This window comes from Canis lupus, chromosome 18, assembly GCF_011100685.1.
Source record: "Canis lupus familiaris isolate Mischka breed German Shepherd chromosome 18, alternate assembly UU_Cfam_GSD_1.0, whole genome shotgun sequence".
In the NCBI taxonomy this organism is placed as follows: Eukaryota; Metazoa; Chordata; class Mammalia; order Carnivora; family Canidae; genus Canis; species Canis lupus.
The window spans coordinates 185,874-209,540 of NC_049239.1; the positions used below are offsets into that span (position 1 = coordinate 185,874).

The following is a 23,667-nucleotide window of genomic DNA, read 5'->3' on the forward strand; positions in this document are numbered from 1 at the left end:
AAAAAATCCTGAAAGTGGCGGAGGCGGGGTTTGTGGGGGGAGGGAGTCCTTAACCTACAAGGGAGGATGAATCAAGTTTGCAGCAGATCTGTCCACAGACTTGGCAGCCCAGAAAGGAGTGGAAGGAAATATTCAATATACTGAATGGGAAAAGTATGCAGCCAAGAATTCTTTCTTCAGCAAGGCTGTCATTCAGGATGGAAGGAGAAATAAAGAGTTTCCCAGACAGGCAAAAAATAAAGGAGTTCATGACCCCTAAACCAGTCCGGCAAGGAATTTTAAGGGGGACTCTTCTAGTGGGGGGAAAAAAAAGAGACCAAAAGCAACACAGACTAGAAAGGACCAAAGAACATCACCAGAAACACCAACTTTACTGGTAACACAAAGGCACTAAATTCATATCTGTTGGGGATCCCTGGGTGGCTCAGCAGTTTAGTGTCTGCCTTCAGCCCAGGGCATGATCCTGGGGTCCCAGGATCAAATCCCACATCAGGCTCCCTGTATGGAGCCTGCTTCTCCCTCTGCCTGTATCTCCCTCTCTCTCTCTTTCTGTCTCTCATGAATAAATAAATATTTTTGAAAAATTCATATCTTTCAATAATCACGCTGAATGTAGATAGACTAAATACTCCAATCAAAAGATATAGGGTATCAGAGTGGATTAAAAAACAAGATCCGGATGCCTGGGTGGCTCAGGGGTTTGAGTCTCTGCCTTCGACTCAGGGTGGGATCCTGGAATCTGGGATCGAGTCCCACATTGGGCTCCTTGTGAGGAGCCCGCTTCTCTCTCTGCCTAGGTTTCTCCTCTCCCTCTCTCTCTCTCATGAATAAATAAATAAAATCTTAAAAAAAAAAAAAACAACCAAGATCCATCTATATGCTGCCTACAGGACACTCACCTTAGACCTATAGCCACCAGCAGATCGAAAGTCAGGGGATGGAAAATCATCTATCATGCTAATTAATGGACATCAAAAAAAAGCTGGAGGACCCATACTTGTATCAGACAAACTAGATTTGAAACCAAACACTGGGGACACCTGGGGGCTCAGTGGTTGAGCATCTGCCTTTGGCTCAGGGTGTGATCCTGGGGTCCCAGGATCAAGTCCCACATTGGCCTCCCTGTGGGGAGCCTGCTTCTCCCTCTGCCTATGTTTCTGCCTCTGCTTCTCTCTGTGTATCTCTCATGAATAAATAAAATCTTTAAATTAAAAAAAGAAAGAATACTGTAAGAAGAGATGAAGAAGGGCATTATTTCATAATTTTTAAGTTTTATTATTTTTTTGTATATTTTTTATTGGAGTTAGATTTGCCAACATATATCATAACACCCAGTGTTCATCCCGTCAAGTGCCCACCTCAGTGCCTGTCATCCAGTCACCCCATGTCCCCATCCACCTACCCCTTGTTCATTTCCCAGAGTTAGGTGTCTCTCACGTTCTGTCACCCTCTCTAATATTTCCCACTCATTTTCTCTCCTTTCCCCTATAATCCCTTTCACTATTTTTTATATTTCTCAATTGAATGAGACCATATAATTATTGTTCCTCTCCGATTGACTTATTCACACAGCATAATACCCTCCAGTTCTACCAACGTTGAAGCAAATGGTGGGTATTTGTCATTTCTAATGGCTGAGGAATATTCCATTGTATACATAGACCACAGCTTCTCTATCCATCATCTTTCGATGGACAGAGGCTCTTTCCACAGTTTGGCTATTGTGGACATTGCTGCTGTGAACATCGGGGTGCAGGTGTCCCGGTGTTTCATTGCATCTGAATCTTTGGGGTAAATCCCCAACAGTACAATTGCTGGGTCGTCGGGCAGGTCAATTTTTAACTCTTTGAGGAACCTCCACACAGTTTTCCAGGGTGGCTGCACCAGTTCACATTCCCACCAACAGTGCAAGAGGGTTCCCTTTTCTCCACATCCTCTCCAACATTTGTGGTTTCCTGTCTTGTTAATTTTTGCCATTCTCACTGGTGTGAGGTGGGATCTCACTGTGGTTTGGATTTGTCTTTCCCTGATGGCAAGTGATGTGGAGCATTTTCTCATGTGCTTGTTGGCCATGTGTTGTCTTCTTTGGTGAAATTTCTGCATAAGATCCCTAGGAATAAATCTAACCAAAGAGGTAAAGGATCTATACCCCAAAAACTACAGAACACTTCTGAAAGAAATTGAGGAAGACACAAAGAGATGGAAAAATATTCCATGCTCATGGATTGGAAGAATTAATATTGTGAAAATGTCAATGTTACCCAGGGCAATTTACACATTCAGTGCAATCCCTATCAAAATACCATAGACTTTCTTCAGAGAGTTGGAACAAATCATCTTAAGATTTGTGTGGAATTCGAAAAGACCCTGAATAGCCAAGGGAATATTGAAAAAAAAAACCAGAGCCAGGGGCACCACAATGCCAGATTTCAGGTTGTCCTACAAAGCTGTGATCATCAAGACAGTGTGGTAGTGGCACAAAAACAGACACATAGATCAATGGAACAGAATAGAGAATCCAGAAATGGGCCCTCAACTCTATGGTCAACTAATATTCAACAAAGCAGGAAAGACTATCCACTGGAAAAAGGACAGTCTCTTCAATAAATGGTGCTGCGAAAATCGGACAGCCACGTGCAGAAGAATGAAACTAGACCACTCTCTTGCACCAGACACAAAGATAAACTCAAAATGGACGAAAGATCTAAATGTGAGATACGATTCCATCAAAATCCTAGAGAAGAACACAGGGAACACCCTTTTTGAACTTGGCCACAGCAACTTCTTGCAAGATACATCTATGAAGGCAAGAGAAACAAAAGCAAAAATGAACTACTGGGACTTAATCAAGATAAAAAGCTTCTGCACAGCAAAAGAAGCAGTCAACAAAACTAAAAGACAACCTACAGGATGGGAGAAGATACTTGTAAACGACATATCAGATAAAGGGCTGATATCCAAGATCTACAAAGAACTTATTAAACTTAACAGCAAAGAAACAAACAATCTGATCATGAAATGGGCAAAAGACATGAACATTATTTCATAATTAAGAAGACTCTCCATCAAGAAGATCAAACAATTGTAAATATTTATGCTGCCAACATGGGAGTACCTAAATATAGAAACCAATTAACAAACATACAGAAACTCACTGATAATAATACAATGACAAGGGATTTTAACACCCACTTATGGCAATGGACAGATCATCTACGCAGAAAATCAACAGGGGAACAATTGACACACGGGACCAGAGGGACTCAACAGTATATTCAGAACATTTCATCCTAAAGCAGCAGAATACACGTTCCTTTCGAGTGCACATGGGACATTCTCCAGAACAGATCACATCATGGGCCACAAATCAGCCCTCAACAGGTACAAGAAGATTGAGATCATACCATGTACATTTTCAGACCACAACACTATGAAACTTGAAGTCAACCGCAAGAAAAAATTTGGAAAGACCAAAAATATGTGGAGATTATGAAAATCCTATGTATGAATGGAGCAACCAGGAAATTAAAGAGGAAATTTTAAAAATATATAGAAACAAATGAAAATGAAAACATATTTGTCCAAACCTCTGGGATGCAGGAAAGGCAGTCCTAAGAGGGAAGTACATAGTGATACAGGCCTACCTCAAGAAACAAGAAGTCTCCAATACACAACCTAAGTCTACACCTAAAGGAGCTGGAAAAGGAACAGCAAACGAAGCCTAGAGCCTGCAGAAGAAGAGAAATAATAAAGAAGAGAGCAGAAATAAATAATACACAAACAACAACAAAACCATAGAATGGAATAATGAAACTAAGAGCTGGTTCTTAAATCTTTAAAAAAAATAAAATAAAGATGAGAAAGGACCCAAATAAAACCACAAATGAGAGAAGAGAAAGTAACAACCAACACCACAGAAATGCAAACAATTATAAGAGAACATTATGAAAAATTATATGCCAGCAACTTAGAACCTGGTAGAAATAGATCAATTCCTAAAATTGATAACATAGCAAAAAGGAAGAAATAAGAAACTTGAACAGATAGATAATCAGCAATAAAAAATCTCCCAACAAAGTCCAGGACCAGATGACCTTCCAGGGGCAATTCCACCAGACATCTAAAGAAGACTTAATATCCATTCTTTTCAAATTATGCCCCCCCCCAAAAAAAAAGAAAAGGAAGGAAAACTTAAATTCCTTCTATGAGGCCAGCATTACCCTGATACCAAAACCAGATAAAGACCCCACTACAAAAAGAGAGAGAGAGAACTAAAGGCCAATATCCCTGATTAACAGATAAAAAAACTCTCAATAAAAAACTAGCACAGTGAATCCAACAATACATTAAATAAATCATTCACCATGATCAAGTGGGAGTTATTCCTGGTTTGCCAAGATGGTTCAATATTAACAAATCAATCACTGCAATACACCACATTATTAAAAGGATAAGAACCAAGTGATCATTTCAACAGATGCAGAAAAAGCACTGACAAAACACAACATTCAGTCATGGTGAAAACCCTCAACAGATTAAGTTTAGAGGATGTACCTCAACATAATAAAAACCTTAGATGAGAAACCCAGAATATCATCCTCAGTAGGAAAACACCAAGAACTTTTCCTCTACAGCCAGGGTCAAGACAGGGATGTCCACTCTCATCACTCTTATTCAACACAGTCCGGAAGTCCTAGCCACAGCAATCACACAACAAAAAGAAAGAAAAGGCATCCAGATCAGCTAGGAAGATGTCAAGCTGTCACTATTTGATGATGAATGATTTTCTGTATAGAAAACCCAAAAATCTCCATCAAAAATGGCTAAAACTGATAAATTCAGTAAAATCACAGGACACAAAGTGAACTTGCAGAAATTTGTTGCATTTCTATGCAACAATAATGAGGCAGCAGAAAGAAATTGAGGACTCAACCCCATTTATACTAGCACCAAAAGTAATAAGACAGATAGGATGAAGCCTAACCAAAGAGGTGAATGCCCTGTACTATAAATCCTATACAACACTGATGAAAGAAATTGAAGATGACACAAATAAAATAGGCATTTCATGCTCAAGGATTGGAAGAACAAATATTGTTAATAAGGCTATCTTAAAAGCAATCTACACATTTAATGCGATCCCCGTCAACATAGCAATAGCATTTTTCACAGAGCTGGAACAAATGATGCTAAAATCTCTATAGAACCATGAAAGATTGGAAATAGCCAAAGCAGTGTTGAAAAGATAACCAAAGCTGGGCATCACAATTTCAGACTTCCAGTTATATTACAGAGTTCTAGTGATCCAAAGACTATGGTGTGGGCACGAGAAGTAGACATGTAGATCAATAAACAGAATGGAAAACTGAAACAAGACACACACCTGTAACTCTATGCTCAATTAATCTTCAACAAAGCAGGAAAGAATATCCAACGGCAAAAAGACAGTCTCTTCAACAAACGGTGTTGGGAAAACTAGGCAGTCACATGCAAAAGAATGAAACTGGACCACTTTCTTACACCATATATGAAAAATAAATTCAAAATGGATTGAAGACCTAAATGTGAGACCTGAAACCATAAAAAGAAGAAAAGATAGGCAGCAATGCAGCAATGTCTTTGACATTGGCCATTGGATCTTCTTTCTAGATACGCCTCTGAGGCGAGGGAAACAAAAGCAAAAATAAACTATTGGGACTTCATCAAGTTGAAAACGTTTCGCACAATGGAGGAAACAACCAAAGCTAAGAGACAACATACAAAACAAGAGGAGATATTTGTAAATGACACATCCAATAAAGAGTTGACATCCAGGGGGGATCCCTCGGGGGCTCAGTGGTTTAGCGCCTGCCTTTAGCCCAGGGTGTGATCCTGGAGTCCCGGGATCGAGTCCCGCATCGGGCTCCTTGCATGGGGCCTGCTTCTCCCTCTGCCTGTGTCTCTGCCTCTCTCTCTCTCTCTGTGTATCTCATGAATAAATAAATAAAATCTTTTTAAAAAAAGAGTACCCAAAATACATAAAGCAAATATAAATCTCAGCATCCTAAACACAAATTATCCAACTGAAAATGGGCAGAACACATGAATGGTCTTTGTCTCTGACAAGACATCCAGATGGCCACCAGACACACGGAAAGTCACTCAGCATCACCCATCATCAGGGAAATGCAAACCCAAACCACAATGAGATGTCACCTGACAGCCGTCAGAATGGCTAAAATTAACAACACAAGAAACAACAGGTGTTGGTGAGGCTGGGGAGAAGGGGGAGCCCCCTTACACTCCTGGTGGGAATGCGAACAGGTGCAGCCACTGTGGGAAACAGTGTGGAGGGGCCTCAAGAAGTTAAAAATAGAGCTACCCTATGATTCCAAAATCGCACAGTGAGTTATTTACCCAAAGGATACAAAAGTACAGATTTGAGGGGCAGCCTGGGTGGCTCAGACGTTTAGTGCCGCCTTCAGCCCAGGGTATGATTCCGGGGTCCCAGGATCGAGTCCCACATCGGGCTCCCTGCATGGAGCCTGCTTCTCCCTCTGTCTGTGTCTCTGCCTCTTTCTCTCTGTGTGTCTCTCGTGAATAAATAAAATCTTAAAAACAAAACAAAACAAAAGTACAGATTGGAAGGGGGACCGCAGCACAATGTTTGTAGCAACATTATCAACAACAGCCAAACTGTGGGCACAGTCCAGATGTCCATCGGCAGATGAATGGGTAGAGAAGATGTGGTAAATATACACACTGCAACCTCACTCAGTCATCAGAAAAAAATGAAACGATGCCATTTACAACATAAAATGAATTATGCTAACTGAATTAAGTCAGTCAGAGAAAGATAAATACCATATGATCTCATTCATATGTGGATTTTAAGAAACAAAACTAACTGGCAAAGGGGGTGGGGTGCTGAGAGAAGCCAACCAAGAAACACACTCTTAACAGTAGAGAATAAACTAATAAATACCAGAGGAAGGCGGGGGGAGGGGGAAATGGGATATGAGTTGACGGAGGGCACCTGTGACAAGTACCAGGCGTTGTAGCCAAGGGTTGAATCACTATGTGGTACACCTGAAACTATATTATACTGTGTTAACAAACGGGAATTCAAGTAAAACTTTAAAATAACAATTGTTAGAATTGATGAAATGGGTGCACACAACAGATAAAAACAAATGAAACTGAAAATTCAAATAAACAGTATTTAGAGCCACAAATCTCCTCCTTATCCCAGCTCAGGAGATGCCTGCCATGGCTATTCTTATCCCAGCAGAAGCCTGGAGTTGGATTGTCTGCAGAGGCCTCTGAATGGATGGATGCCAAGCACGTATGCTACCCAAAACCTAAACAAAACACTTAAAACTAACCCATTGGAGATGAATCCCAGTGGCAGGCACATGACCAGATCCAAACTCTACCTGTATACCAGACAATAACCCTAACCCTAACCCAGTGCCAGGCACATGCCAAGACCCAAACTCAGACAATAACCCTAAGCCTTTAATACTAACCTTACCTTAAACCTAAACCTACACCTATCAAACCAAAAGCCAAACACAATCCCCAAGCCCCTAACACATACAACCGAACTCTAATGCCAACTCTAACCCTAACCATAAATCTAACCCCTATCCCTACCCGAACCCTAACGCTAATCAAAACCCTAAACCTAACGCAAACCCTAAACCCGAACCCTAATCATAACCCTAACTCTAACCCCAACCCGAACCCAAGCCCTAACTGGAACCTGAACCCTAACCCTACCCCAAAACCTACACAATATCTAACACTAACCCCAACCATACCCATATCCCTAAACCTACACGTACGACTACACTAGGCCCTACCCCTAAACCTGCTCCCCAGACCACTACTCACCCCAAAATCTCTGCATTCACCAACCTGGAAGCTCTTCAAACCCAACCTGTCGGATTTTTGCACAAGCTTCATTAAGTAAGCATGAGTGATGTAATCCTTGGCTTTGGGTGACTGACCTCAGCCTCCATCCCTTCCCTGGAAATTTAGGGTGGGGCTGAAAATGTGAAACCTCTAATCCTGGTTGGTTCCCTGGCAACCAAAGTGCTTTCCCAAGGTCGTCTCATTAGCACAACAAGAGACACCCTATGGCTCCCATCACTTAGTGAATTGCCAGGGCTTCAAGGAGCCCAGAGCCAGAAGGGGGAGGACATCTCACGTCCCACTATCTTTCTTCTTATAAATCACTATGGTAGAGAGGTACTTCTGTTGATTCTCTTACTTTCAAAGGTTTCCTGGCTTCCTACCAAGTTTCTATTTCCACAGGAACTTTAGAATCAGTTGGTTCAAAACACAGCTCTTTTGGTTTGCTAGGTATATATGTGTTTTAATCTTTTAAAAAACTTTCTAAAACTGAAAATATCAAATACGGATACTAAATCTAGGCAGAATAGTGTAAGTGAACCCTCGTGGACCAGCACCAAACGTCAATGACCATGTCACGGCCAGTCTGTTTCATCAATCCATCAATACTTGTCCTCTTCACATATAATTTTGAGACATATGGCAAATATATTGTATTTCACCTGTAAGTAAAAACTTAAATACATAAATATAAATATAAAATATGTAAGTGTATATTATATAAATGCATAAGTCTAAATATACAAATCTAAGCAATAAGAATACACAGTCACCTATTGAGTTTAGCAATAAATCCAAATAAGATCCCATCATCATCTCATAAATACAATTTTTTTCCCACTGTTCCACTGAGATCAGATTGATTATATAGATTAACTTAGGGAGATTTGACATCTCAATAGTGGAGGTCTCATATCCTCAGATCAGATAGGTTTTTTCATTTACTGGAGATTTAGTGATCCATCGATGTTTGGGGGTTTCTTTGTGATGGACTCCCTTTATCCCAGGTTCTAGGTACCCAGGGTCAACTGTGGTCCTGAAGTAGGTGATCCCCCTTCTGATGTGCTGTCAGGAGGTCAGTACAGTCTAACCCTAGGTCACAAGCCTGCAAAACTCACCTTTCATCCCCTCACGTGGGCTTCTCATCCTCTCAATCATTCCAGGAAGGATGATGTGTGAGGGAGACCACATTCACATAGTTTTATTACCATATATTATTACACTTATTCTATGTTATTGTTAGTTATTACTGTTGATCTATTACTGTTTTAATTTATAAATTAAACTTTATCATATGTATGTGTATAGAGGGGAAAATATAATATATATAGGGCTCAGGACTATCCACAGATTCAGGCACGCACTGAGGGCCCAAGAACATGTCCCCCAAGGAGAATCGGGACTACTGTACAGGTAACTGTACAGTCCCGATTTATTATTTTTTTTAAATATTTTTTTAAATTTTTTTTATTTATTTATGATAGTCACAGAGAGAGAGAGAGGCAGAGACACAGGCAGAGGGAGAAGCAGGCTCCATGCACCGGGAGCCCGATGTGGGATTCGATCCCGGGTCTCCAAGATCGCGCCCTGGGCCAAAGGCAGGCACCAAACCGCTGCGCCACCCAGGGATCCCCCGATTTTTTTTTTTTTTTAAAGATTTTTTTTTTTTTTTTTTTCTTTTTTAAAGATTTATTTACTTATTTCAGGGCAGGCCCGGTGGCGCAGCGGTTTAGCGCCGCCTGCAGCCTGGGGTATGATCCTGGAGATCCAGGATCGAGTCCCACATGGGCTCCTTGCATGGAGCCTGCTTCTCCCTCTGCCTGTGTCTGTGTCTGTGTCTCTGTCTCTCTCTCCCTCTGTGTGTCTCTCATGAGTAAATAAATAAAATCTTAAAAAAAAAACTTTAAAAAAAAATAAAGATTTATTTACTTATTTCAGAGAAAGAGAGAGGGAGGGGGAGGGATGGAAGGAGAGAGAATCTCAAGCAGACTCCCCGCTGAGCATGGAGCCTGATGGAAGGCTTGATACCATGACCCTGAGATCATACCTGAGCCGAAATCAAAAGTCAGACATTTAACCAACTGAGCCTCTCAGAGGCCCCTTATTATTTTTTGAAATCTTTGTTACAGCTTTTGTAAATTGTATCCTCTAACTGGTTGTTGTTTGTATTTATGAATGAAGTCAATTTCCATATCATAATTTTGTACACTAATTTCCTGTGGTTTCTCCTTGTTTGTGACCTATTCCTCCATTGATTTTACTGCATGTCAAGAAATTCACCAAGCCGTCTGCAAGTCACATGGTCAGATTCCTCTCTGATTTTTACCTCTAATTTCTTAGGCTAACCTGCTTGCATTGATGGGTGCCTGCAGTCACTGCTAGATCACTGTTACGTATACGTATATGGCACGACAGTAGTGGTGGGCATCCGTGCCATCCATGCCTGGTACAGTTAGGGTTGCATGAGTAATGAAGGCAGAGATGCTAGCCTGAGAGACTGTAGAGTAATACCAGCTTCTTCCAAATGCTTTCTTTTTAGTGCTTTCACCTGATTCATCCTCAAAAGCTAAAGTACCACAAGAACATTGCACTTATTCTATTTTTTACTAGTAAAACTCATTCACATTTTATTGGTAGGTATGAACCACTTTGAGTTTTCCCTCCCACTCCCGTTTCAATTCCTATGGGTGCGATGAACCTAAAGGATTAAGAACAGTCCCATATTCTGGACCTGTGGTCACGGCCGTCTGCTGGGGGTCCTCTAGGGGTATTCTCCTGGGGTGCCATGGACTCTGAATCTATATAAACACGTGTATTTCGGGTGTCCCCAGTTGCTGAGGATTTTCAGTTTTACACATAATAAGGATTCAAAAACATCATGCTGAAAATAAAGAGAAGATACAAATGAATGCCTTATACAGAAATCCCTCTCAAAGAATCCCAAGGTGGGTACCTGGGGGGCTCAGTGGTTGGGCATCTTCCTTCAGCTCAGGGCATGACCCTGGGGTCTCAGGATTGAGTCCTACATCGGGCTCCCCCAGAGGGAACCTGCTTCTCCCTCTGCCTGTGTCTCTGCCTCTTTCTCTCTGTATCTCATGAATAAATAAATAAATAAAATCTTAAAAAAAAAAAAAACAGTCTAATGGATGGGAAAATAAGCCTGTAAGTACAGGGCTCGTAAGAAGGACGATAGCGAGGTGGGAGAAAATGTGGCGATCTGGACACTAAGTGCTCCCCCCCCAACTCCCCCGCCCTACAGCGCTCCTAGGTGGGAGTGAGAGAGGAATGGATGAATAATCATGTATGAAACTCTATGGGTTCATTAGGTTCATTCATTTCTAACACATATATTGTTTTCAGCTTGGATTATCTCAGCATATTATACAGAACACACTTATTTTTACCTGGTAAGCAATGCCTTCTAAATCTTCCTGTGGCTAATGACAAATAATGAAAACATGTTTCATATACTGTAATGGCTTTCAGGGATTTTGATGTTAACAGGTGGTATTTTTTCCCCTCATTTTCTCTTCCTCACACTCCCCAATGTCAGGAAGAGGGTTTTTACTCATATTGTCTGATATTTATTTTCTCTTCCTGAGTTCCTGTCTGCCTCAACCATCTCCATGGGAAGTGACATAGAGACACCAAACCCAATAGTATCAAGGGAGCCCAACAGGTAAGAGAAGGACTGAGAAAATAAATATAGTAAAACAAAACAAAACAAAAACATGATAGCAAATGAGGAAGAATCTGGCTTAGAACCCACTCTGGTATTTGCCTGTTTTTTTCGGCATTAAAATCCATGCAGCACGTGGAGCTAAAATTGAACTTTAGCCAAGCCTTCCTTAGCTTGCAATTTTGTCATAATCATCCTGACACAACACTTTGCATCCACAACACCCAAGGACCCCTCCCGGGAATGGACTTCCTTACACCTTGTGTATTCCCAGGGCTCTCATTACCTGGAGCTCGAATGTCTGAACAGTGCTTCCTGTTTTGTTATATACGAACTGACCTAGGAAAATCTCTTCTCCCTCACACTGTTTCGAGATGCCCTGCAAAGGAAAGCAACAGACAAGGGGGTTCTCATGAGTGCATGCTTGGTTCAATAAACAGAGCCTGGCGTCTGTCCAGGTAGCAACAGTTCACAAGACATCTTTGGGTGTCCACCAGGGCCATGGTGCTGTGCCAGGTGCTGGTGCTGCCCTGACACCCAACAGGTGTTTAACTCAGGGGCTTGTGAGGTGAGAAGAGGCTGACCACAGGTCTGACTATAGATAGACAATAGGTAGATAGATTGATCAATTGACCGATGGATGATAGATACGTAGATGATAGTTACAAAGGTAGAGATAGATGATAGATAGATGATAGATAGATGATAGATAGATAGATAGATAGATAGATAGATATAGATGATAGATAAGACAGGGAACTATAGGAAATCCCAATATTCACTCTGGCTTAATGACGGAATTTGCAGTTGGCATACCTTGAATTAAATAAACACTAAATGAGTAGCGCCAAGGTAGCTCAGTTGGTTAAGCGGCCGACTCTTGTTTTTGGATCAGGTCGTGATCTCAGGGTCATGCTCTGCACTCTGCATGGAGTCTGCTTGTTCCTCTCCCCCACTGCCCCCACCCTACTCTCTTTCTCTCTCTCTCAAATAAATAAGTAAATAAAATCTTTAAAAAACATACACGCATAAGGAGCACCTGGGTGGCTCAGTGGTTGAGCATCTACCTTCAGCTCAGGTCATGATCCTGGGGTCTTGGGATGGAGTCCCACACTGGGCTCCTCACAGAGAGCCTGCTTCTCCCTCTGCCCCTCCCCACTGCTTGTGCTCGCTTGCTGTCTCTCTCTCTCTCTCTCCAACAAATGGGTAAATAAAATATTTAAAAAGAGAGACAGAGAAATGATGAGAAGTGAATTTCATTGCCTGAAGGGTCACCCATAATTCCTCTGTAATGAGCACCTGGGTGTGCCTCTCTGAGAGAGGGTTCCAGCTACTCAAATCCAACCCGTGTCAGCTGCAGGTGTCATCAGACACCTACTGGGGAGAGCATCAGGCTCGCATCGAAGGGCAGTGGTTTCCTTTCTGTCTTGTAACCCAGAATCATGACACCTACAAGTGTTCAAAGGGTGCACAAAGCAGGGTGGGCACCCACGTTTTAACTCCAAGCCTCCCATCCAGATAGGGCCAGCAAGGAGTTGAAGAAAGGCATAAAGCAACAGGGAACACCTAAGATGAAGTCTGGAGATAGCCAATGGGTGGGTGGACTGCCCTGGCTGGAGGGGGACCAGTAGCATGTCTACACCTGCCATCACAAGTTCCCAGAATGGGCAGAGGCAGGGCCAAGGCAGGAGGCCAGGCACGGAGTTGCAGGGACAGGTGCATGAACCTATTCTCCCCATGGATGGTGGCAAAGCTGCAATCTCCTGAGCACAAGGTTGCAGAATTCCTCAAGGGTCAACCTGCCCCTGAAGCTGTGACTGCCCCGTATCATACTCTGGGGCTCCAGAAGAAACAGTCCAAATAGAACATCCACCCAAGTGCCTCACTGTCAGTAGCCAGCACCTTGCGTGTGGAGCTTTCAGCTGACTTTTTACCCTTTGGCTCCTAAATGCAACAGAAAAGCATCATCAGCCAGGAGAGAAAAGCAGTTTTCAACAAATAGAAAAAGTGATATTTGGGGATAAAGACACGAGAGAGAGCAGAAGATAAATGCAACACGACTAATTAATATCCACTAATATCTTCTGAAGCTTAAGAGAAGATATTGCATCCATGAAGGAAGAAACTTAGACCCTAAAGAAAGGAGTTATTTACAGAAAAAAAAGGTCTAAGAATAATCACAACAGTGGAAATGAAAAATTCAACATATGGGTTAAGATAGAATTTGATAAAAATCTTTTAGAAGGTGGAGCAAAAAACAAAGAAGGGAAATTAGAAAAGATTTTTTACATAATAGGTTAGGTGATTAAGTCAAATCCCCGGATGCGGATGTGAAGTTCGGGTCAGATCTGAGCCGAGGGGCAGAGTGGCGCAGAGCGACATCTTTAAAAAATAAAAAAATAAAGAATAAACTTGGAAAGTGCCTGACATGAAGGAACATGATGGCAGGATTTTTACCGTTCTGAAAAAGAGGGGTGGGGATTGCTCTGTGATAGGAAAATAGAAAAGTAAGCAAATGAAATTAAAATGAGGCATTTGTTTTTTTTGTTTTGTTTTGTTTTTTGTTTTTTTAAATTTTATTTATTTATGATAGTCACAGAGAGAGAGAGAGAGAGAGAGAGGCAGAGACACAGGCAGAGGGAGAAGCAGGCTCCATGCACCGGGAGCCCGACGTGGGATTCGATCCTGGGTCTCCAGGATCACACCCTGGGCCAAAGGCAGGCGCTAAACCGCTGCGCCACCCAGGGATCCCAAAATGAGGCATTTGTTATCCTCAGGAACATCGGAAATCATACACAAAGAAAACAGTATTTCAATGAACTCTATGATCCGGTGAGAACAGCACCACTCACACTGTAAGTGGAAACGTCGCATATTGATTCAAAGGAAGATGCGGCATCTACCAGGGTCCCCACCCTGAAACGCAGATTTATCGCGTGACCCAGTAATTCCCCCTCCAGGTTCAGACCCGAGAGAAAGGAACACCAGTGTCCACACTAAGACAAATGCTCTCAGGGCACTATTCATAATAGTCAAAACGGGGGAAACAATTCAAATGCCCTTCCGCTGATGAGTGGATGGATAAAACATGTTTAGCCACACAACGAATTATTATTCAGCAATTTATTTATTGTTATTTTTTCAATGTTTAAAATATTTTTTCAAGATTTATTTATTTATTTGAGAGAATGAGAGACAGAGACAGGGAGGGAGAGGCAGAGTCTTAAGCAGACGTCGCATTGCACACAGAGCCCTGCACCCAGCTCCATCCCAGAACCCTGTGATTGTGACTGAGCTGAAACCAAGAACGGACGCTCACCAGACTGGGCCACCCAGATGCTCCTATTATTCAGCAATTTAAAAAATGAAGTAGTGACATGTTATATAACATAGGTGAACCCCAACAACATGATGCTAAATGGAAAGAGCCGCTCACAGCGGACCACATATTATACAATTCCACCTATACTGAAATGTCCAGAGTAGGTGACTTTGCAGAGACAAAGCACGTCAGTGGTGCCAGGGGTTGGAGATGACAGCTGACAACGAAGGAGTGCAAGTCTTCCTTTGGAAGTAATAAAAATGTTCTAACGTTGATTGTGGTGATGGATACACAAGTCTGTGAATATACTAAAAGCCGCAGAAGTGAACACTTTAAGGAAGTGAACTGCTGATGTGTGAATGGCATCTCAGTAAATTTGTTTTTTAAAGAAAAGACAGACCCCAAAATTGGGAGGAGAATGAGAATGAGAGCTGTAGAAGAGGACTAATCTTCATTTTTCATCAGAGGAAGTCAGTGGATTATAATCGAAACTGAAAAATCAAGAAATAAAAGTAGGGGCACCTGACTGGTAGAGCATGTGACTCTCGATTTTGGGGTGGTGAGTTCAAGCCCCATGTTAGGCATGGAGATGACTTTTAAAAAAAGAAGTAATGGTAAAAGCAAATATGAAGGCAAGTACCCATATGAGCAGCTAAAACTATGGCAAGTAGAAGTTTCCAGAGAAGCTGGGGTGTAAACCCTGGCACAAGAAAAAAAAAAGTTTCATTATCGGCATATGAGAATGTTGATTTTTTAATTGTATGCATATAGCTTCGATAAAAGTAAAAAAAAAAAAGAGTAAGAGAAATTATCTGGTCCAACCCTCTCTCTTTGTAGATGGCAAAGCTGAGGTTCTGGAAGGAAATAACCTTCTCAGAGTGACAAACATGGTTAGCCACATGGTTCAGGTGACATCTCAGCGTGTGATTCCTAACCAACCCCCTCCTAGCACAACCCACTCTGAACACGGATTTCGAGTGCCTCTCACATAGACAGAAAATTCCTTGGGTGCGCTGGAGATGTTCCCTGAGGGAGACACCTTCTCTGAGATGTGCTCCATGGTAACGGCGGTTGGCACGATCTTCCTGGCAAGCTTGATCAGGGCGTGACCCTGGGAACCTGGGAAGGCCCAGCACTTCCCAGGGTGGACGTCCGGCTGGAAAGGAAACACCAGGTTAATCTCTTATCTTGTATAAATCCACGCTGCACCATTGGTCAGCAAATCACTACTGACCGCAGATCTCGCTTATGCCTATGGTATGAAGGAAAACTGCCCAAATATCCAGGGGTTTGGTTGTTTTCCCAGGGCACATTGTGCTTCTATCACTCAAAGCCCTTTATTATAGGATTATCTATAATATGATTGCATAATTTATTTATTATGTATTTTCTTTTATTACTCTAACTAGTCTGTATGTCTAGAAGGCAGCCAGTTGGCATGAGTGGTGATGGCGTCCCAGTGGCAAAGACAGTGATAGAGGTGATGGTGGTGGTGGTGGTGGTGGTGGTGGTAAGGAAGAAAAAATGTACCATTTTCTAGATCCAGAGTCTGGAATGAAATCTGTACAATTGCTCCTGGAGGTATTCCTACCTTGGAAACTGACTCCAGGTTTGTAGATTGTAGTTAAGATCGAGTGCTACCAGCTGTTGATGTCTCCCTAGAGCCTTCTAAGTTGAACTCAGATGTTTTCACGGGAATCTTACTTGGAAATTTATCCTGTTATACTTGGACTCTGTAAGAATGTGTAGCCCGAACAGCGTGCAGCAGTGCCTGCACCGAGGGGCATGTACCTTGAGATAACATTTGTTAGAAGACTGAAGTTTTCAACAAAAAAAGGGCGGCCACAGAATCAACTCAAGGAGAAGATATAGAACGCAAGCATTCTATTTAAGTAGTAAATCATCTAGTTTACTGACTTTAAAATAATAAAAACAATTACAAATTAATCAATCATAGATTACTGCTTATAAAATAAGAAATAATTTCTATAGTTTGATGACTATTAAAACGCAAGTAGGGGGTGCCTGGGTGGCTCAGTCGGTTAAAAATCTGACTCTTGATTTCGGCTCAGGTCTCAGGGTTGTGAGATCGAGTCCCACATCGGGCCCCATGCTCAGCGGGGAGTCTGCTGGAGATTATCTCCCCCTCTCCCTCTGCCCTCCTCCCTGCCCCCACTGTCTCTAAAAAAATAATAAAAAATAAAATAAAATGCAAAGACATGGTTTCAGGTTCTGTGACAAGTTCAGATTGGTCTCCATTTTGGGTGTTAATATTTTCATGACACTTAACAGGAACAAAATCTTCAAGTATAAATAGATTCCTCTGGGTCTAACTTTTACCTGGAGGATAATATCTGGAGGCATCTCATAAGTTAAGAACCCAATCCCATGCCAGTAAAGTTTTGCTTTATTATTTTTGTAACTTTCTGAGGTCCCGGCTTCCACAATAGAGGCCCCTAAAAAGATAAAATAACTTTCAAAATTGAGAATTACACGTCTCCAAAAACATCAGTTATACATTTTTTTATAAATTTATTTTTTATTGGTGTTCAATTTGCCAACATATAAAATTATACCCAGTGTTCATCCCGTCAAGTGCCCCCCTCAGTGCCCGTCACCCAGTCAACTTCAGTTATATTTTCATAGCGTTGTTAGAAAAGTATTCCCAGGCAAATTGCAAGTAAGGTGAAGTTCACACTGGGGAACTGGTAGGGAAAGTATGGCTTCCCGCTCTCATTACCACTGAGATTTTGTCTCTTTGAGAAAACCATGCTTGTTCCTTGTGGTTTCACAACATTTCTGAAACTGGTATTGATTCAGTTCTGAACTGAACAATTGATTCAGAGGTGGAAATTTTATGTGTATTGTGTTTATTACCTAACCAGACTTACAGACCCCCATATTTTAACAGCTCATGTGATGAGACTATTATGTCAGCCCAACCTACTTAAAAGCAAAAAAAAAAAAAAAAAAAAAAAGCATAAAAAACAATGTCAACAGTGCCTGGGTGGCTCAGTCATATAAGCAGGCAATTCTTGGTTTTGGCTCAGGTCATGGTTTTGGCTCTGCTTTTTATATTTGTCCAAATTTTTCAGTTGTATGTAATCAGTGAGGGGAGAAGCTGGCATGGGCTCTCTTCACGTTGGTCCAACCAGAAGCTGGCAATGCACTTCATGCTCACATTTACTAAGAAACCATAACATGTTCTGCTCGTCCTTGTTCTACATGGACTATTGCTGGATTTGCATTTGTCATCGTGAATTTTTTGAAATGGAAGCTATAAATGCATTCAATAAAGAGGAGGAGGGATCCCTGGGGGGCTCAGCAGTTTAGGGCCTGCCTTTGGCCCAGGGTGTGATCCTGGAGTTCCAGGATCGAGTTCCGCGTCGGGCTCCCTGCATGGAGCGTGCTTCTCCCTCTGCCTGTGTCTCTGCCTCTGTCTCTCTCTCATTCTGTGCCTCTCATAAATAAAAAAAATAAAATCTTTAAAAATAAAAAAATAAAGAAGAGGAAAGAGGAAAGAAAGCATAAAAAGGGTGTATCTAAATGCCAGTATTAAAAAAAAAGGGGGGGATTCTCTGTCTGGTTCATCTCCCCATGTCTTTTTTTGTTTGTTTGTTAAGATTTTATTTATTTATTCATGAGAGACACAGAGAGAGAGAGGCAGAGACACAGGCAGAGGGAGAAGCAAGCTCCATGCAGGGAGCCCGACATGGGACCCCATCCCCCGTCTCCAGGATCATACCCCGGGCCAAAGGCAGCGCTAAAATGCTAAGCCACCGGGGCTGCCCCCCCCCCCTTTTTTTTGTTTTATTTCTTTATTTGAGAGAGAGAGCATGAGCAGGAAGGGCAGAGGGAGAGGGAGAGAGAATCTCAAGCAGACTCCATGCTGAACACAGAGCCCAACATGGGCTGGATCCCAGGACCCTGAGGTCACGATCTGAGCTGAAACCAGGAGTCGGATGCTTAACTGACTGTGCCACCCAGGTGCCTCTCACCTCCTCAAGTCTTATTTCAGTGCTAATTCTCCCCATGCTTCAGGAAATTCGGATGCAGGCAGGTCTATTCACTTGCTCTGCCTCTCTCAACCCATGTGCATGCACACGTGCACACACACAACTGAATAATCATTCTAGTCCAAATGCTCTCGATTTTACACAGGGCACAACTTTATTGTCCCAGTATAAATCTGGCTTTGTCGATTGGTAAAAATCAGCGTTACTGCATTTGTTTTATATTTTCCCCCTCTTGCTCACTGAGCACATGTCATGTACGGACTATCACAGGCAGATAGGGAATATTAAGGTTAACATTTCTTAGTGTAAGCACTTAAGAATTAAGTTCAATTGGAAAACTTTAAGAATAGTCTTTTAACATTATCATTTAATCACTGATAATACATTTAGATTAGCCATTAGCAGTCATTTTAGAATATAAAATATAAAATGTTCTAACTTTTGTATCGCTTGTCCTATTTTCTGCATTCCCAACCTCATTGTGGCATGACAGCTTCCTTTGTGGTCCTTTTTTTTTCTTTTTTTAAAGCATTTATTGATTTATTTGAGAGAGAGTGGTGAGAATGAGCAGGGGAGGAGCAGAGGGAGAGGGAGAAGCAGGCTCCCCGATGCAAGCTGGATCTTGGGACCCTGAGAACATGACCTGAGCTAAAAGCAGACACTTCACCCACCGAGACACCCAGGGGCCCCCCTTTGTGGTCCTTTCAATGCATGGTAATGAAGATGCCCAGTTTTGCTTCTTCCAAGATTTGCACCCTGACAACAATTAACTACAAACATTTCTATTCTCTTCCTCATTGTCTAGATTTGTGAATTTTGGCTTCTTCTCAAGTTATTGAATACATGAGTATGTTTTCTTAATAAAAAAATAGAGAGGGGGCACGTGGCTGGCTCAGTTGGTAAAGCATGCAACTCTTGATCTCGGGGTTGTGACTTTGAGCCCCACGTTGGGTGTAGAGATGACTTAACAATAAAAAATAAAAAATCTTTTAAAAAAATAAAAAATATATAAAATAAAATCATATGGAGAATCAGGACACTTTGGAAGCATTAACTCTTCAGCTTTTACTCACCTGCTGATTTAAGCGCATAGTCGGCCATCTGGACTTGGTCCTCTCTCAACTTTTTAAGGACATAATTTACCAAGTTTGACATTTCCTGTACAAGTATTAGAAAGAGTTTTCAGTTAACAATTTTGGCCAACTGCATGAGTTTTGACAATTTGTTGATGTGGACCTAAGTGTCATAATCTGCAAAAATACCAGCAGTGAACATTTAGGGAGCTGTACAGAGCCAGCCACGGCACACAGATTTCCAATGCCCTCCATAGCTCTGTGGGATTGCTGCTCCCCGGGCAGCTGAGGTGTGTCCAGACACCCCCAAGTTGGGGCATGGTGGACCCAAGGCCTCTTTAGAATCCCTAACAAGCCCCGTCAGGCTCTGCAGTGAGGAGATCACATGAGGTTGTGTGTGCCACCTGCTGGGCACTCCCCTTCATTCTTGCCTAAAGACTTAATCGTTCTGTAGGTATTTGGGAATCGGGCAGTTTACATGGAGTTCATGCTTGTTAGAAAGTATCCATCCTTTGAGTTAATGTGGGCTTCTTTTAAAAATATATATACACACATATATATATACATATATATATTATTTATTTATTTATTTATTTATTTATTTATTTATTTATTTGAGAGAGAGAGAGAGAGAGAGAGAGAACAAATTGGAGGAGCAGCAGAGGGAGAGGGAGAACCAGACTTCCCGCGGAACAGGGAGCCCGATGTGGGGCTGGATCCCAGAACCTGAGATAGTGATCTGAGCTGAAGGCAGATGTTTCACCAACTCAGCCACCCAGGCACACATAATATTGGCTTCTTAAGGATGTTCTGATTTTATAAAGCAAGTGTCCCAGAGGACCCACCATCCAAGGTCAAATTGACGTGGACCCTTGTCCCAGGGCCATGACAAAATGTGGCCTGGAAGGCAGGAGGTGTCAGAGTCCTGTTTCTGTGTGCTTCAGAAAGTAGACATTGAGGAGGGCACCCAGGTAGCTCAGTAGGTGAAGCATCTGCGTTCTGCTCAGGTCATGATCTCAGGGCCCTAGAATCGAGCCCCACAGCAGGCTCCCTGCTCAGTGAGGAGTCTGCTTCTCCCTCTGCTGCTCCCCTTGCCCATTTGTTCCTTCTCCCTCAAGTAAATAAAATAACGTGGACATTAAGGGAAGAAGGGAAGCTAGTGCAGAAGAGCGAGAAAAGCAGCAAAGCCAAGCTCTTCGGTCTCCAGCACAGTGTTGTGCAATGGGGAATGGACAGGTCAAGTGCACTAGCTTCAGACGGTCCTTGAATAAAAATATTCTAAGTGTTTGTGTATAGACATTCAGAGGCTGCATTTCTGAATGATCTTCTGTTTTACTGGAAAATAAAACGGAATCAGGTTATTTATTTTGGGAGGAAGTCAGTTATATTGGAACACGGTCTTCTCTGTGATACACAAATGATTAAAAAAAAAAAAGTGGGTTTCTGTGGCAAGCTTTATGGAGGTAAGCTGCTGTCAGGGAATGTTGAGGAGGAGGACAAAGCCACAGAGCAGCCAGCCCTGGATTTGACCAGAAGCCCCGGAATGTGTCCCTCCCAGGCGCCCTACCTCATCGGTGGCCTCCATGGGGTCCTGGTCCTCATCCTGGTCCGTGTTCCAGCTGTAGCTGTGCAAATCCTCCTGCGTATCCCTAAGGAGTGCTTTCAGAACATCTATTTGTTCAATTAAAAATAGAATTTCACGGAAGTTGTTCTCCAAAGTCTGGCTTTCCTTCCTGGAAATGGAGATGCCAATGTGAAAGGAGGGAAAGTGAGCTCCCATCATCAGCTGGGCTTGGGGAGCAGCAGAGCAAGAGCCGAAGGGCTTTATGTTGTAGGCAAAGTCTTGAGCGAGGGTGCTCAGGATGCCCTTCGTCCAAAGCACCACCTCTCACTCTCTACAAAAGCAAGCACACTCAGGGGGAGCTTCCAGGATGCACCCCAAAGCTTGGGGGGTGCTCTCCGCAGGCAGGTGGGGCTTACCTTGCCCGTCCCTTGTCCCTCCCTCGGGGCTCCGCCACCCCGACCCGAGGCTGCAGGACCTCACAGCATGAAGCCTAATCCCAACCCTTCACCTTGTTCCCTTGTTCAAAAGGGAACAGCCTGCATTTCCAGTGGGGTACAGAGCAGGGGGGTCATCCCGAGCCCCGAGGTCCTAGAGGCTCTGGAAAGGAGTGTGGCTAGAGGCTGGTGGTGGGAGGCTGAGGGGCTGGAGGCCGCAGCCCCAGGGGGCCAACTGTTCCTGCTGACAGTAGGTGTCAGAATGGCTCTTACTATTTTTACAGCTTGAAAATGACTGGTGGGTAGCATAAGAATGTGTCGAGCCAGCATGCATTTCCTTTTGGTGAAGAATGTAAGCACTACTCATCTCGTATTCTTTCCTCCCAATTTGTAAACTACATGTTCAGAGTTTGGAAAACACAAGATCTTCATGAAATAAACAGTTACGTTTCATTATAACAGTCATTATTCTGTGCAAAAAATTAGTGACAAAATAGAGATCCTGCTTATAATCCTGTGTCCTGCTGCACTTCCCAGGCACAAGATATATTACTATTTATTACAATCATTAAATATATATTACTTATTATTATAGTTATTTTGAAGGCTTCATAATTCTCCATTACATGTTCTCAAATGTACTTAACCATTGGCTTATTTTTCTTATCTAGCTGGTTTTCATTGTTTTTTAGTCATAAATAATCTTGAAAGCACCACTCAGTGTACATTCCCTTAAAGAATGAGCCACAGAAGTGGGTTTTAGTTTCAGAGTGTTACAGGAACATTCCGCCACTGGAGTCACACCAGAAAGTCCCACGAATCAGAAAATCTCACTCACTTTAAAAGCTCCAGTTGCTCTTTCGGCATTCGAAGTCGGGCCTGGAAAGAACCAGAGGACCCACATCATTCTGCATCCTACCTATTCAAGCAGAATGAGTGTTCTTATTCATAAAGGGGAATGAAATCATTTTCCACCCCGATGTCCCTGCATGACAGGTGGACACCAAGTGACCTCTAACACACCTGTGTGTCCGTCAGCCTTCCTGTAAACAGTTAGGTTTTGTGGGGACGAAATCTGACAGTGACAACTGGAGTCCACGAGGGGCTCTGTTCCTCACGGGGCCGGGCTCTCCCGGCTCCTGGCCCCCGTCTCTGCCCAGCCACCCGGCCTTGCCCTCTGGGTCCCTGGCGGGGACTCCTATCACTGGGTCTAGGGCCCACCTCGGAAATCTGGGCCGGTTTCATCTCAGGAGCCCTGACTGCATCTCAGGAGACTCTTTTGACATCACAGGTTCTCAGGCCAGGCACCCAGCTTCCGAGGGTCATCCTTCAGCCCACCGCAGGAACCACCCATGGGCCGCCGGGAAATCGCTCCCCGCCCTCCTCTGCTGACCAGTCTGCTCTTTGGCTCCGACACCTGGGCTCCTTCCTACCCGTTTGCTGCGCAAAGTGGCTCCGCCAGGGAGGGCCTCCCACGAGGGCCCAAGGGAGGGCGCCGCGGCAAAAGCAGTGCAGCCTGGTGTGCAGTAAAAAGGCACTGCTGGGTTTGGGGGGGTCATTTTTGTTTAGAGAGAGAAAGAGAGCACACACGTGGGGGGAGGCGCAGAGGGAGAGGGGAACCCCAAGCAGACTCCCCGCTGAGCACGGAGCCCGATGCAAGACCGATCCCAGGACCCTGAGATC

The 23,667-nt window shown here is 43.0% G+C and overlaps 1 protein-coding gene across 6 annotated transcripts in view; it reads right to left on the minus strand.

Moving 5' to 3' along the window:
• Positions 1-23,667, minus strand: part of SUN3 (Sad1 and UNC84 domain containing 3) — a 36,347-nt gene that overhangs the window by 2,896 nt on the left and 9,784 nt on the right. For 2 of the 6 annotated variants that reach the window (XM_038562539.1, XM_038562540.1), the window contains exons 4-9: positions 22,823-22,863; positions 21,554-21,719; positions 19,987-20,071; positions 17,238-17,353; positions 15,886-16,053; positions 11,862-11,954 (exon numbers count right to left, since the gene is read on the minus strand). In XM_038562539.1, the coding sequence (XP_038418467.1) occupies positions 11,862-11,954; positions 15,886-16,053; positions 17,238-17,353; positions 19,987-20,071; positions 21,554-21,719; positions 22,823-22,863 (669 nt within the window). Of the gene's footprint in view, positions 1-8,405; positions 8,559-10,492; positions 10,778-11,861; positions 11,955-15,885; positions 16,054-17,237; positions 17,354-19,986; positions 20,072-21,553; positions 21,720-22,822; positions 22,864-23,667 lie in introns of those variants that run through there. The other 4 variants (XM_038562543.1, XM_038562541.1, XM_038562544.1 and 1 more) reach the window with 4 other exon arrangements.